We start from the raw sequence: 17545 nt of genomic DNA on the forward strand, positions 1-17545 counted from the left end.
ACTTCATATCGAGCTTCGAATAATATTTGGCGTTTGCTAATAGGTCTATTTGATTTTGAATTCTCGGCAAAGGATAATTAATTCGAAGGACCTTTTTGTTCAATTCTCTATAGTCTACGCACAATCGTATCTCACCATTACGTTTCCTAACTAGAACAATGGGACTTGCATAATTTGATTCGCTAGGCCTAATGATGCCAGATTCTAGTTGTTTTTTGATTATTTCTTTAACTTTCAGTCGTTCCTGATAGGATAAATTTCTAGCACGAAAAGCAATAGGATTATCATCCTTCAATTGAATTTTCAATCTACCTGTGGTGACTGCTTCAGGTTTTGATTGAACTGACTCGTTCATAATTTTCATGATTTTAATCTTAAGTTGTTCGTCCAATCCTGACAAATCTATTCTTGACTCGGCTTTACTATCGATTGAGAGGACTTTGAAGGGTCTGAATGTAGTTTCAAAGTCGACGCAGTTTTTATCAACCTTTAGTTGAATATCTTTTTCTCTGAGAATATCCATTCCTATTAACGCATCAATATTTGTGTGAGGGATTATGTGATCACTAACAACATTAAATTCAATTTCTAAGTCCGCGTTTGTAAAATAGAATGTAAGTTGTTCCTATAGTTTTACATAAAAAATTTCCTATTCCTGAGATGAATTTCTGTTTGAGAACGATGTCGCAATTCAATTTCTTAGCAATACTTTCTTTGACCAGACTTATATCTGAGCCAGTATCTATTAAATATGAGATTTGTACGAAATTATCGTTATGTTTGAGTTCCCCTTCTGGATATTGGCAAATCTTTGAAGAACTTTTAGCGATCAACGTTTTGTTAGGCGAATTCGCATTTTCTCGTTTAGCGAAACAAAATCTTTCAAGATGTCCTTTTCTTTTGCAAAAATTACAAAGTAAAACTTGTCTCTCATAAGGAGGGTTTTGTGCACGTCTTTTTGTCGATCTGCAGTCAACTGCTTTGTGTCCTGAATAACCACATTTTCTACATTGACCATTGAATCTACTTTCTGTCTCTACTTTCATTTGATTTGATCTTTTTCTACTATTATCTGAGACTAGTGGAGCGTCGGAATCATATGAAGAAAGCAATTTCAGCAGCTCCATCTCGTCCTTAGGTTCTTGTAATACTACTCTATTCTTTACTTCGGTATTAGTAATATCATGTGTTACCAAGCTCAAAACTATTTCCCAGGGAAACTTATTATAAAATTTCCTGATCGAATTCAACTTGACATGAGCATACTCTACTAATGAACTAAAATTTGCGCTACTTATCAACATGCTCTCTTTAAGCCTCGAAGCCGGAGTTCCTTTCTCAGGGAACGCTATCTCTAAATCCCTAGAAAATGTTGACCAATTTCTAAGAATCGGTTTCCAATTTTGATAAAATTTGGCTGCACGGCCTTTCAGGGCTTGCCCAGCTTTCAATACTACAACAGTATCAGACATACCTGTTTCGAGTTTAATTCGATCTACTTCCTCAATCCACTCCTTGGTAGAAAAGGGTGTATCGTCGGGGTCAAACTGGGCTAACGACAATTGTGCGGTCACCACGTGGTCAGTGTCGTTCCTTGAACTAGACATGTTGGCTAGCAGCTCCATCATCTTCATTTGAAGTTGGGCCTGGTTCTCCATTATCCGCATTACCGAAATGGCTTCACTTTCTTGGGGAGCGTTGTTGAGATTTTGCTGATCCATTTTGGCTTACTCTTGTAGATTCTCACAAAACCCAAACGATTTTCACTCACACAATAGGGTCCTCAATTTCTTTTTTCGGAAGAAGAAATTTAATCGCACTTCTGATGTAAGAAATAAAAACGCAAGTTGTATCGTGGGCGAAAGCTTTTATTCCCAAAGTAAAATGGCGGACGGTTATCTAGCACGTGGCGGTGCTCTAACAAAGGATCAGGTAAAAAGCATACCACTCGGCAAGGAAGCTCGGGTAATTCTGTCTTAGACCTATGCGTAGAGAAAGCAGGTTACATAGAAGCACAGGGTGCACAGAGCATGGGTTCTATACTCTTATTCTTCCTTTGACATTCATCATCGGACATTATCATTATATTATAAAGGGGGTCAAAATTAACACTTGCTAACATATATATATATATATATATATATATATATATATATATATATATATATATATATATATATATATATATATATGATAGCTTTTTTATTATATATATATATATATATATATATAATAAAAAAGCTATTATTATAAAATGGAGATTTGGTGAATTGACCTTGTTTGAGGCGAATAAGTTTAAATGAATTTTCCAATTTTGGTTTTGAATTTATTCAAACCACGGGTGATGCGGTTGTAGAAATGCACTATGTAGACTGCATTCTAACACGTTTAAAAAAACAATTATAGATATGTATATTCAAGACCCCTTTGTGAAATTTCAGATGAAAAAAAAAGGTTTTTTATCCGGCTCGAAGGACCATGCGGGAGTGATTCAGGGTGAAAAAAGCAAGAAGAAATAAAAACAAAAGCGTACCCTTCTTCGGTAGCAACCGGAGAGGATAAATGAATGAATATCGCATAGGCGAATGAACAGTTGAGTGATCTGAAATATCCCAATGATATTTATGAAATATATTTCAACAAATGAAGGGGGCTGAAAGAAGCGCACTTACCTTTGTCCGTTCCTGTTAGTTGTTGAGGAGGGCCCTCCCAGCTGGAATCCCAGGGATGAATTTGCGTTGTCTCTCAAACCGCCGATACGAACTCGGAAATTGAGCAACAAACCACTCAACTGAAGCGTTCTGAAACTTTTCCCACAAGGAGTCGTTATATATTCTTGATACGCGATTTCACGGAACGATATTGCGACAACGTGAAGAGATCCTGACGGCAACTGACTTTTCTCCACCGTAGTAGGATATATGTACGAAGTACGCTTCTTTTTTCTCGCCCTTTTTCAACCTAACGAATTTAATATATCATCTTAGATCACTCAATCCCAAGAATTTTCCCCCAAAGGTTATCAATCCCGAACACACACTATCTTCAATTACTCTAAGCCACAGTTTTACATTCTATAGTTCAGGTTCAAACCGGGTTCAAAGTTGAATCCATTTCAATTTTGGATACAAATGAACTAACAAGCACTAATTTCAGAAGTCAGAAGAAGTTTTTCATTTGTTTACCTATTTATGCAAATTATATCATTTGATTGAGGTTGTAATAATAAGCCTTTATTCTCCAACAGGTTTTCAACCCAATTACAGGAAAAACAAAATGAAAAATACTATAAAGAACACAACAGCACATAGTCATGCTTGACACAGCTATAAATCGAAAAACTCAAATATTACAGAATTGAATTTAGCAAATATCCAATTCTACATAAACTTGGAGCAATTTATGAAGAGGGTCATAATTAATGTCACACCTATTAGCTATCTTATTATAAATACTACACATGTAGTGAATTGGTGACTTTAAATTCAAATTGGTTTTTCCCGCTCTCATATAAAACAAGAAATTGTTTCTGCCCTCTAAGCGTGGAACAAGAATTGGTAACTCGTCTAATAATGGTGGACAATCCACCCTGTTATTTAAAAGTTCATTAATGAAACTCAATGCTAGCATACCCCTTCTAGTTTCTAAACTTCTGCCCTTAAATCTGCTGAGTAGTAAGTTATGATCATATCATACTGTGAATGTTTACAGTAGCTTTTGGTGTAAGGACAAATTATGGAGAAGCGACAGATGCCGAAATCATAAAAGTTTCCCATAAGGATATGGTTGGATGACTTCAGATGCTGGACGGAATTAAAAGTGAGTTTTATAATTTTTTCATATCCTGAGATTTTTTGCTTTTCTTCAGTTCAATTCAGAATGAATTTTGTGTTTATTTTTACGACTACTTGCTGTGCGAGTTGCTGTCTAATATGAGAATCTGGACTAAAATATTTCTCGTGATGTGAATTTTAACACGGCTTTTATTGTTTTGCAAAAAATGCCCTCACTTTATAGAGTGTGAGAGTCTAACTTCAAACAAATTCTCCGAAAAGGGACAGGTTGTTTGTTGTAAATATAACAAGTTGATTAGTATTTTCAATTTGCGCTTTCTTAAGTGAAGGAATTTTACACAATAATTTGATACCTTATCGAAAATTCGATAATTACCCCAATTCTTGGTAGAAGAACTTTCATCACCCTAAATTGACAAAATATAAAACTTTCTGTTTCTGAAAAATCATAAGAATATATATTCATTCCAGGAATGCCAGTAGTCGACGACAATTTCCGTTTCAATTATCTCAAAATATCTCGCGAGATCTTTGCACAATATTTAGCAAGGAACTTAATAAAATACAAATCAATTTGGTATCACTCTGAAGATATATGTTCAAAGTATCACTTAATTCTTCAGGAACATGTATTTTATGAAGATATTCAGCTATACCCTGGCGAAATATTGTTCAATATATTTTCTCGCATATTGCAGAAATATTTCACGTCAGATAATATAATATAATTCAAAACATTTATTGAATTTTCATGGAAATATTTCCCATTATTGCATATAAATCTTCCAAAAATATTTTTCGAAAGATTCCAGCAGCTTTACACAAACGTCACAGAAATATATTTCGTAACATTTCAGACCCTCTCGTTGGAAAATTGCGGAAATCTCTTCTGAAGATTTCAAGAAACATTTTCTTCAACAAGAAGAAATCTTGCGTGAATATTCCATGTTATATTACTATGATGGTTAGAAGAGATTTCACACAATGTTGTGGAAAATATTGCAAAAATGTATATGAAATATTTCAATGTGAGGAAAAGTCGGACATACCTTTATTTCATGAATATTTCAACGAAAGATTCATTAAATATTCAAAACCTTGTGTACACATATTTCATAAATATTATACTTGACAAATATCCCATGCTATCTGGGGCAACTATAATACTATTTAAAGTAAAAGGCACGTTTCCGAAATATCAATTACTTTGTAAGTGTGTATCAGAAAAAATTCGAATTCATTAAGTTCATCTATTTCATCCCTATCATAGAATAAGGTTAATTAAAAGCTTCTTCAAATTATCGAATCATTCTTGGCAATACAAGGTCTTTCACGAGGAACCTGACCCATATTTATACGCGAAACTACTGAACGTATTTTCATGAAATTCAGCACTCATAAGTATTTCACGATGCTGATGAAATCTACAATATTTTCAAGGCATGAGCACCTCCGGTTTTTTCGGAAATGACGTCAACTTCCGTTTTTGAAATTAGAACACCATTTTTTTATTGCAGAAATAGATTCCTTAGAAAATTTCAAGTTATTTTGATGTAACACGATGATTCCATAACCCATGATTGACTGGAAATTAGAGAAGTCTACAGTTTCTAGCGACTCAAGGTCAGCCTGCTCTATTAGTATAGTAGTATAGTATAGTATAATTTATTGATCCTTCCAGACATAACCATTTTATGTATAGGACACGTCATAGATGAAATAATCAATTTTACAATGAATTTTCTAAACTATCATACATGTACTCATTTATCGTGTAATACCCTTTTTTTAATAACAATGTCTTGACAACTTTCTTATATTTACTAAGAGTTAAGGTTTGTACACTAAGTGGAAGATGATTGAAGAGCTTAATACTTTGATACATCGGGGACGTCTCAAACTTAGAAGTTTTGTGTTTCGGATAGGATATTATTTCCTTGTTTCTAGTGTTATGAGAGTGAAAACTAGAAAGTTTGTTAATACAACTCTCATTCTCCTTTATGTATATGAGACATTTCAAAATGAAAATGGAGGCCAAGGTGAGGATACCCTTCTCAATAAAAAGAAGTCTACAAGAGGACCGCGGAGCAGCACCGAACATCATTCGTAGTATTCTTTTCTGAATTATGAAGGCCCTGTTAACTTCCGAGGAATTTCCCCATAACATTATATTATAGCACAAATGACTGTACACCAAGCTATAATAGGCACTTATAAGGTGTCTCACAGGAAGCGTATCCTTAATTCTTGCTATTGCATAGTAGGAGCTATTAATTTTTTTGCACACTGCATCAACATGTGTGTTCCATTTCAGATGTTGATCAATATGAACACCGAGGAACTTGATGCTATCGTTCGAAGGAATACTGGTGTCTACAACACGTATTACAAATTTTTTAGAACCAACATTTGTCAGTGAGAAATGAACCAATTCAGTCTTGCTGACATTCAGCATAATAGCATTCAATTGGCACCATTCCACAAAGCTCTGGATCAGAAGTTCACACAAACGCTGTAACTCCTCCAATATGTTCGCAGAAACAGCTATAGATGCATCGTCAGCGAACAAAATTATTCTTATCATCCTCAGTAAAGCCCGGTTTCCACGAGAATGTCTTAAAATTCTCCTTCTTAGATAAGTTGGTAGGTCATTGATAAATAACAGAAAGAGGAGTGGTCCCAGGACCGATCCCTGTGGTACACCCAACGCTATATCATGTTCAGTGGATACAACTTCTTGAACTCTCACGGAAGCTGTTCTACCAGTTAGATAACTGTGAATCCAGTCTAGGAACACCCCCCTGAATCCAAAATCATAGCATTTGTTCAAAATGAATTTATGGGAGAGACTATCAAACGCCTGGGATAGATCGAAAAATATTCCTGCGACACAATCGCCAACATCAAGGCATTCATAGATGAAATCCACAAAATGCAAAGCCCCAGTTTGAGTTGAGAGGCCAGGCCTGAAGCAATGCTGAGCACTATCAAGTATCTCAAACCTATCCAGGTATTTCATCATTCTATTGAACACTATTCTTTCAATTACCTTAGAGAATATACTCAAGATGGATATGGGACGGTAATTCAAAATATCATGAATACTATTCTTTTTATGCAATGGAATAACAACTGCCTTTTTGATAAACCGAGGAAACACACCAGAAACAATTGATAAGTTGACAATATGAGTGAAATGCTGTTCTATCTCTGATCCTATCACCTTCAGAAGCCGCGCAGATATTAGATCAACGCCTGAACTCTTTTTATTTTTGAGGGATCTCAAGACATCTTGAACTTCAAGCTCTGAAACTGGATGAAAGAAAAAAGTTTGAGCCTGAATACCTGAAGTAGTACATGAAGAGGATAATGAACCCTTATAATACTGGTAGAGGGTGGTCTCAGCAATAGAAGTAAAATGGCTGGCAAATATTTCCGCTAAAACTCTCGGCTCCTCATACATAATACCATCAATTTTCAGTGAAATGGACTTCTGTTCCGCGCTCTTACGGCCTGTCAAAGCATTAACCAAAGACCACACTGTTTTATTTTTATTGTCTGATCTTTCGACAAGGGCACTATGAAAGTTATATTTGGCACTTTTCAATAAGATATTATAAGAAGCTTTGGCTTTTTTGTATAAATCAAGGGTGGATGGGCTTTTGACATTAGTATATAACCAGTGAATCTTCTTCAGTTCTTGTTTAGCATGCCTAATTTCAGGGGTGACCCATTTTTTAACATTTTGAACATGATCGGTATATCTGATAAGCGGGCAACATACTTCAAAGTTACTCAAAATAATATTCGTGAAAGCTTCAAAGCAATCATCAACATTAGAGTGAAGGTAAATATCTTCAAAACTGCAATTTTGAATTTGATCAACAAATTTGCACAGGTTCCTCTGACTCAAATTTCTCACTAACCTAGTAACAGGTTTTTTTCTCAAGTCAGGGCCAATGGACAGTTCGAGCGAAATAGCTCGGTGATCACTCAGAAACGCTTCAAAAACCTCAGCATGACAAATTGATGGATCTACATTATTTAGAATATAATCGACTTTAGACACAGATGTATGACCCGTTATATCAGTAAATACTCTTGTAGGAATGTTAGATGAGATGTGTAGATCATAACATTCCATTAAATCAATAAGTAATTTGTAGTTTATACATTTGTCCTTCAGAAAATCAATGTTCAAATCACCACACACAAATATGTTATCGGTTGAAGCACAACAATAATTCAATGCAAGTGATAGTCTATCAAGAAAAGTTTCAATATTACCAGAACATGGTCGGTAGACACTCAGAATACCCATCCGCATGTTATTAACAGTCACTATTGTTCCACATATTTCGCACTCCATTTCTTCCGAAAATCTGAATACACACAAATTCTTCGTTTGCAGACCAGACTTAACGTAGATTATTGATCCACCATGTTCTCTATTTGGGCGACAATAACAGGCAGCTTGTATATAACCAGGAATGGTCATGGTTTTCACATTTTCCTGCTCACACCAGTGCTCTACAATGCTTACAATCTCAGGATCACGCTCTGCCAAGATTGATTCCACGGTCACTATTTTATTTTTGATACATTGAGCATTCATTTGTAGAATTTTAATGGAAGCATCCTTCACAACTTTTAAGTTGCTTGATTGTTCACCGCTCTCGGACGAACAAAACGATGAACACTGGCCTTATTAGGCCAGTTTGAACCGTCAAGGGCTCTTTCGTAATCAGAATTAGGAAGAAGTACCTTGAAAGACGAATAACTTTCCGGATATCTTGACGAGAGTTTCTCACACTTCACAATAGAGAAGTTTTTATTCAGAAAATTTTGTAAATCTTCCACAGTAGTCTCAGGCTTCAGATTCGATACATGGAATGCCTTAAATTTCTCAACTCCCTCAACGGATGAGCTCCCTGAAAAACTTCCAACAACCAATGGGCGATTACGTCGCTGAGATGAACGCTTCCCATTCCAATCCATTTTCCTGTTTATCCACCGATGGCGGCACTTCAGTGCCAACCGATTTCAAAAGTACCGGATTTTTATTATTTTTATTATTCCAAGCATATCGAATTGGTGGTCCTGTTGAAGCAGTGTTAGAAATCGAAAGCCCCGTCTCGCTTGGACCAGGAACACCCTGTAATTTCGCAGGATTAGGATCCACAGTTGCGGTTTCTTTAATACCGTGGGGTGCAGAGGAACCCGATCGACCAGGATCAACATATTCGAATAATATTCGAAGAGTGTAATGAACAGAATTTAGTCTTCGTTTGAGTGCATCAATATGTTTTTTTTTTTTTGGTGTAGCACTGGGAAAATCTGCAAATCAGACGAACCAACAAGTATGGGGATTCTCACTCTCCTGAGCTCGAGACCCACTAAAAACCCTTAACTGCTTCTTGAATATTGGTTCCGAGCATTTGCCTATAAACCGTTCATCTCTTAGTCGGTTTTCTTCTCGCACAATATCATGCTGGGATTTATGTGTTTATCCTCTATTGGATAACACTTTATTGGAATATTTTTTTATTGATTTCTTAGTCTCCTTCGTTAAATTCGCATTCTCCTTTTGTCTTCTTCTGGGTCGTAGTCAACTAGTCTCCTGAAATCTTGATTCGGATGGTTTTTTGATGTTTCGAATAATTTCTGTGCTTTTCTGTTCATGAATTCCGTTATGGTTTCCCATTTTAGGTCCCTATAAAGCTGTCTGTTCCTGACAAACCAAGGTGAATCTATTGCACATCGTAGCAGCTTGTTTTCAGTGGCCTAAATTCTTTTGATGTGGCTCTTTGCCGCGAAACTCCAGGCAACTGATCCATAAGTCAGTTGAGGCCTAGCAACGGCTTTGATTATCTCCAATTTTGTCTCTTTCGAAATGTGGCTTCTTCTTCCTATTAGAGGGTAGAGTCTATACATCGCTGCTTTCGTTTTGTCGTTTGTTTTTTGTTTGATATGACTTTTTCGAGTAAGTTCTTGTCAAGCGTTATTCCTAAATATTTGACTTCATTTTTCCAGTAGATTTTTCCGCCGTCAACTTCTAGGTTCGTTGTGGATCGTAGTCTTCTCTTCAGTAGTAATATTGCTTGGCTCTTTTGTCCATTGAGCTTGATTTTCCACTTTATGCACCTGTCATTTGTTTCGTCAATCGTTTCTTGTAGAACTCGTTTTATTACTTCTAGGTTGCAGTGTCGAGTTGCTATGCTGATGTCGTCAGCATATAACGTTAGCATGGTTCTTGGATTCTTCGGAATATCGTCAATGTATATGTTGTACAGAAGTGACCCAAGTATTGACCCTTGGGGTACTCCAGCCTCTTTATCTCTTGTTGTGGAGCATTCTCCTTCCACTTTCACGTAAAATCTTCTATTTTTGAGATAATTCCGGATCAACTTGCATATTTTGATCGAATATCCAGCACATCTCATCTTATATATTGATCCTTCATGCCATACTCTGTCGAATGCTCTGGCGACGTCTAGTAAAACAAGACCTGTAGCTTTTTCATTTTGTTTCATTCTGTGAGCCGTAATAATTGTTGCCCTGTTGAATGCTCTCTTCTGAATCCGAACTGTTCTGGTGGTATTATTTTCAGATTTTTGGTTTCCTCAATAAGCCTCGTGGATATAATTCTTTCTACTACTTTTCCTAACGCTGACAGTAGACTTATCGGTCTGTAGTTTTGTAGGAACTTCTTTTCTTTGAATGGTTCATTGAACACTATGACTTTCGCTGTTTTCCATTTTTTGGGTAGTGTTCTGTCCTCATAATTCCATTTGCGATATTTGTTAGAGTAGCTTTACATTTTCTAGGTAATTTCTTCAACATAACATTCGTTATTTTATCGCTTCCGGGAACTTTCCTCTGCTTCAAACTTCTAATTATTTCCCCCGTTTCATTTGGCGATGTTGGCTTGTCTATTTCAGCAGCCGCTGGTAATTCATCCATTTCTTCAACCAGTTCTTCAAAGTCTTCATTATCGTCGTCTATCCTGTAATTTTTTCTCGATTCTCGTTCGATCGAGTCCGCCAATGCATCTGCTTTATCAGTATTAGTATACGCCATTCCCCTTTCTCAGTGTAGGGGTGGAATTTTAGTCTTTTCTCCTCGTAGGCTCTTTTGCATTCTCCATGCAGAATGATCGATTGTATTCAGTCCTTGAACCCTTTTGTTCCATCTGCAGATCATTTTTATTCATCCGATATGTTCTTCTGAGTCTTAGATTGTCTCGTATAAGATCTTCTACTTCTTTCAGCCATGCGGATGACTCGGTGCTGGTCTCTTCACTTTCCTCGTGCTTTTTTCGTAGGCTTTTAATAAACTTAACTCTTCCAGTTTATCAACCGCACATTCCAGATCTTCTGGAGTGCCTATTGTTGGGATTTATATTATTTCCGATTGAATTAAACGGCTATATTTGGCCTAATCTTATTTTCATCAGATTTTCTCTTGGTTCTTCTTCAATTGTCAATTCCATGGGATTGAGGTTTGAGGTTCCATCTTCCAAAGTTTCAATCTAGATATCTTGAGTTATATTTTTCAATATCGCGATATATCTGGTATTCCTACACCAGAAGCAAGATATGTCCGTAACTCTGGTCCAATCACTATGGCATTTTGTTTTTCGGCGAAATCCTTGAGTTTTTTGTCATTTCTTTTCTCTGTTCTGCTAATCCATAATGGGGATTTACAGTTGAAATCTCCAATGCAGATTGTCGGGTTTGTTCCTGCCGACATGTTGTTCATCTCCCCTTCCAATAAATTGTTTTGTGGTAGCTTATATGCCGAGATACTTTCGACTCTTTGTCGATTGAATTCGGCAACAATCGTCACTGTTTCTGTTTCTGTTGTGTTTCGTCGGATCTACTTTTGAAGTTGTGTTTCAGATCTGTTCTCACCAATATTGCTACTCCTCCTCCGGTATTTGTAGTTCTGTCACATCTATATGTTTCATAATTCATGAAATTCAGTCGTCTGTTCCGGTTTATTCTTGTTTCCTCTAGGACTATATCAGGTTGTCTCTATGATATTATTTCTTCTATCTCGGCTTTCCGAGTGTTGATCGCGTTTATGTTCCACGAGATTAACTTGAGGGATTTCTTCCTGAAATCCGTAAGGTCCATTAATTCAGTTTACTGAATAATGCTTGAATTTTTTTTTCCATTTCTCTTTCAATTTCCAACATTATCTTATTGAAAATTTTTTCCGTGAAAATATCTAAATCATCAGCGGAATCAGATATTTTTGTTTTTTCTGTTAAGTTATTTATTATTTTGGTTGGACTTGGGATGTCGTTTTCACTCACCGCTAACAACTCGGGTCTTTTCCAAGATTTGAGTTGCGGTACCGACCTCATAAGCCAGTCCGCCGACTATTGAGATCCACAGTCCACGAGAATTATCCCACTGCGGAAATAGATGCCCGAGAGACTCTTCCACCAGAGTGTCCTCAAGAGTGGAGAGTTGTTCGGCTTCCAGGATAATCGTAGGATATTCCTTGGGAATTATTCCTACCCTGATCGCTATCCCTGTTTTGACGGCTGCAGCATAACCAGTGGTATGCCCAGTTTTCGCTGCAGCTGTCCTCTGTTTTTTCGGCAGAGGCCGCGGAGGAGGCGTTGTTTGCTCCAGATCTCTCTTGCTGTATTCTTTCCCTGTCGGAGTATCTTTCGTGTCCGGGCGCTGAATGGCTCGCTTTGTAGCCTCCTCAGGTTCTTAGCCCTGATGGAGGAGTCGCAAGTACTTTCTCACCCCTGTTCCACTGAGCCCTTTCCTCAGTGAGTCCTCTCTGCCGCCTGGTTGTCCTAGTTTGGACAACTCAAACGGCAGACGATTTTTCGGTCGTCTGACCTCCCCCTTTGCAGGGTGCCCGGAAGAAGAGTTGGGTGTTTTCTTCACTCCTTTTCTAGTAGTACTTTGTTTTTTCGTATCATCTTCTATTTCTGGTCCCACGAGAAGCTAGGGTCTGAACGGTCGACCTCTGCAGACCCCCCCATGCAGGTATAAAGGGCTTAATACAATGGGGTGCCCCCTGGTGTTCCAAGGTCGAAACCAGTACAGACTACTCTACTATCTAGCCACGAATCCCTTGGCCTGGTTTCCTGCCTTGGATTTAGAATTTTTATTGAGGTTGTTTCCCCTTGACAAATGATTTACATTTGTCATTCAACACTGCTGAAAGTTCCCCGGACCACTGCGATAGACCAACGTGGACCAGTGGGCCAACAGAGCTCCGAGCATTATGTGATCAATGGTGTTGAAAGCTTTGGAATAATCTAAAAGTGCCAATCAACAAAGTTAATTATCCCTCATCTGTTGCTTCAGAATATCATCGGTTATGTGAAGAAATGCCGTATCCATGATTCACTCTATAACCAGATAGAATTGGAATGTCGCTGAACTAATGTTGGTGTCGTTCGATAGTATTTGGTCTACCCTATCGTGTTGTAACTTTTGATTCACTAATTTTGGGACACCCTGTATATTGTATCGTACATTTGGGACGTTTACTTTGAAATTCATCAATGCTAATTTTTTTTCTAAATCTTCTGATCAAACGTTAATTCCTGTATTAGTTTCATTATTATTTTTTCAGTTTGGCATATAAAGTCAGTGAAGAGTCTTCTCAGTTGAAAGAATAATTGCGTTATGTTTAGGTAAGTTTGTTGAATGCTGATTATTGTTCAGTAGTAAAGATATCAATGTGTGTATACAGGGTGTTTCACAAGTGGCTGGCCATAGGCTAGTGGTGAAAGCAGCTCAACTAGACCTTTCAGGTTATTTTCAAATTTTTTCAGATATTTTTCGTCTAGTCAGTCTAGTGGAACTTGGCCATCAATTGTACTAAGCCCACCTGCTCTATGTTTCATCGTAATTTTAATTACAGAGAGAAACTTTTTAGCACCTTGTAATTTATCTCCAACAGCTGAAAGACTTGCATGAACGAGAAGGCTTTTTTGGAGAATCGGTTAGATATATTAGTAAGTACATTATTTTCCTTCAATCATTGCTATTCATTAAGAGATTCTTTTTAAAACTTCTTGCAGAGTTATGTTGTTAGCTCAATTTCAATAATGAACAAATCAATAAATCATATTAATATAGTTCATTTGATAAAAAATGGTTCTTCGGAAAACTCTTGTTCTAAATATATCTTTTTCAATATCACAGAAAAATATTTCCTTTACTCTATTGCTCGAGGTATGATTTTTATAGTACCCGAAGCTCCGAAGCAAGAACCTTTGAATAGTAGAATATAAGTTGACTGGGTTTTTTCCTTTTCAATGTTCATTCTCGAGGAAATGAACGCTTCATTTTTTGCTAACACAAAATTAAGTACATAAAAAATCTTTGGGTTATTTCATTTATCAATTACGTCATATTTGCATTTTACTGTGGTTTCACCCACATTTCGCATTGTAAATTTTTTTTCATGAAGCTGAAAGTTTTGCAATTAATGTTTTAATGAGTAGGTACCATACATCAAATAATTCTGTTTAATATACTCTATTACGTTTTCGACCATTTCATTATTTTTAAGCACCTAGATAATTTGCAGTTTCCAACTATTTCGCCGATTTTCGAATATCTAATCGAGTGTCTACTCTATTTTCAATTTGAAAATCTCCTCGAGAGTTGAACTGAGAGTTGACCTCTTTGGTATCCCAAAATAATCAGAGCATCAAAAATATCAATTACTCCTAATATATAATATAAAGTAAATGTCATCGAACTCAAAAAAAATATGTTTTCCACCCCAATACGGTTAATACCATTTAATCCTTATTATTTAAATTATTTTTGATAAAAACAACAACAGTAGTCTATCCATTTTTTGGTACAAAATGTCGGGGTTGCCATTTAGAAAAACACAACTGACCGCCTCTCCTCGTAGAAGTTGCATAACAAACTCCTCAATTATCCCTACATGAAAATCTTTGTAGTTCAAAGTGACCGGTTCGAGCGCTTTCCCATGAAACAAAATACCGAAGATATGAATTTTTTGCGTCACTTTATGTTTGTAAGCCAAATATACTCGATAATCTGAAAATTGAACGAAATAATGAACATTTTTTGTTTATGAAACGTGAAAATAAATCAAATATCATAAATGAATCAGGGCTTCAAAATAAGGCGAGTCAATATATTATATAAATGAAATCATTAATTTTCAACCTAATATGTGAACAATTTTTCAGCAATAAATATTGCACTTCCATATGTCACACGTATACTGAGCATATTTACATTTGTTGGGAACGTCGCCGTCGTTAGTTTGTATTTTGAAACAGAATTTTCATTTTTTTCACTTTTCCTAGCGTTTATGGAATTGAAGCAAGATACTAAGTCTTGAGATCAGTTTATCAATGCATATAATAAAAAATCAAGACGGAATCAATAAATCAGTAATTTTATAGTGATAATTCATCAACCCATATTTATGTGAAATTCGTGAAATATAAATGTGATGAAAATGATACTACCTTGGATTTTTTCAAGTCTGTTTTTGTTGGTAAGTCTTTTCAGTTTTCAAATAACTCAATAAAATTTGAATCTATTCCACTAATCATGTTTTACCATAATTTTCCTTACTGTAGATATATTCTGCCCCGATGAATTGATTACTACCACTTCAAGATTAGAGTTGATTTAAGGAATTTTTAATAAGTACGTCCAGAAAACGTTTTTTAATGGGGAGCAGCTGATTGTTCAGTGATCAAGTTTGAAATAATCTCAGAATAATTGTTTCGGTTTGTCTGATTCATAACTATCATAAACTTTTTGATGAAATAATTCATATTTATCGAATGATAAGTATTTACCCTGTGTGATTTATGAAAGAATAACTGTATTTGATATGCAGGGTTTATTATTATTTAAAATATAATGGTAATCGGGCAGTACCCTTTTTCTAGTCTGTAAAAAACAATATACACAATGTAAAAACGACAAGAACAAACAAACAGTTTATAAGTATTATAAAATTCTACAAACTTTGTTGGATAGAGATCTGATTCTTTTATTACCTTCGCAATAATTCATTTCTAGTTATTTCCCAACTTATTTGTTGGATGTCATTGGTGTTATGATTTCAAATGATGCTGGAGTTGTTACGTCAATAATGATTTCTTCTTCTTGTTTGTTTTTGTTGGTCGGCTTAATTGATACTGTTCGAAATAGTGGAGTAGATGTTGTGAAGGTATCTAATATCTGATCTGTCATTAATTGATTTTTCATTTTGTGTTATGTGGATCATTTCGAGAATTTCTCTAGATTTTTTATTTTTTTCCCGGTCCAACACTATGGTCTCGTCATAATTGAATGTGTGTCCATTCTCGGTTTTGTGCTTGTAAAGTGCTGATTGTGTTTTGGAGTACTTGTGTCCTTTCAGTCTGTCTTTCAGTTTTTGTTCCGTCTGTCTTATGTATACACCCTCACAATTATTGCAATTGATCTTATATACCACATGAGATGTTTCTGTTAATGGTGTTGGTGATTTTAACTTGCTATATAGTTGTTTAATTTGAATGTGTGGTTTATGCGCAATTTTTACGTTGCTGTAGGGTTCCAAGATGTTTTCTATTTTTTCAGATAGAGAAGGTACGTATGGTATTGGTATGAATGTGATTGGTTCTTTTTTTTTATCTGTTGAATTTTCGGTGTTGAATAATTTGTGTGTGCGATGTTTAATTATCTTCTTTATTTGTGGTAGAGGATAGTTGTTTTTTATTAAAAGTGAAGTAATGTCCTGTATGATGGTGGGTCTGCGTATTTTCATGAAATTCTGCACTTATAAGTATTTCACGATGCTGATGAAATCTAAAATATTTTCAAGGCATGAGCACCTCCGGTTTTTCCGGAAATGACGTCAACTTCCGTTTTTCAAATTAGAACACCATTTTTTTATTGAAGAAATAGATTCCTTAGAAAATTTCAAGTTATTTTGATGTAACATTTTTCAGTTTTGGTTGGAAAATTTTCTCTGAGCGGGAAAATTCGAAAAAAAAATCGAAAATAGAGCTCCGCTGAAACAAGAAAAACTTCGAGGTTTTTGGATGGAAAATTTTCATTTTTGGGATTTTTCAAGATGTAATATTGATGTATACACTTAAAAAATCGAAATCGCGATTCATGATACAGGGGGTGAAAAAATCGCTTTCAAAGATTGGGATGACAAAATCGTGAAAAATCGATTTTTTCAAATTAGAACCCCATTTTTTTATGGCAGATATTGAATCTACGTTAAAAAATAATGTGAGTGTATGCATCATACCCTCGCCCTAAAGTGGATATTTTCTGAGTTATTCACAAAAAACTATTTTTCGTCTTGAATTTTCAGCTATTTCTTTTCCCTTCACGCCAAAAAGATGGAATTTTTAGGAACTATTACTTAAACCATGTTTTAGATTTTACTACCCTAATATGCAAGAGAAAAAAGTTACAGGTTGTTCCTAAATAGATGGCGAAATTTGATTCGAATTTGTATCGGAAACCTCTTTATTTCAACTAATCGGCCATCGGTTTTCTTTCCAGTGATAAATAAATAATTCCTTATGAACCATATGCAAAAACTTACCATGTTTTACATTCTTTTTTTTAATGATAGATATCATTAATTTCATCTGCCAAATTCCTCTTTATTCAGTAGCATTTGTGTTTACTATTAATTTGGTGATAATTCGTATTAAGTTATAAAATCGATCACTATGCCTAATTTCACCAATCAAGATTATTTAA

At 35.7% G+C, this 17545-nt stretch overlaps 1 protein-coding gene across 1 annotated transcript in view; it reads left to right on the forward strand.

Moving 5' to 3' along the window:
• The first annotated feature begins 14832 nt into the window (after positions 1–14832).
• LOC123319384 overlaps positions 14833–17545 on the forward strand; it is a 28882-nt gene continuing 26169 nt past the window's right edge. The window contains exon 1 of the mRNA XM_044906305.1: positions 14833–15320. Coding sequence (XP_044762240.1) covers positions 15276–15320 — 45 coding nt within the window. The 5' untranslated portion in view covers positions 14833–15275. The remainder of the gene's footprint in view (positions 15321–17545) is intronic.

The sequence above is a fragment of the Coccinella septempunctata genome, chromosome 8 (genome assembly GCF_907165205.1).
Source record: "Coccinella septempunctata chromosome 8, icCocSept1.1, whole genome shotgun sequence".
NCBI lineage: Eukaryota > Metazoa > Arthropoda > Insecta > Coleoptera > Coccinellidae > Coccinella > Coccinella septempunctata.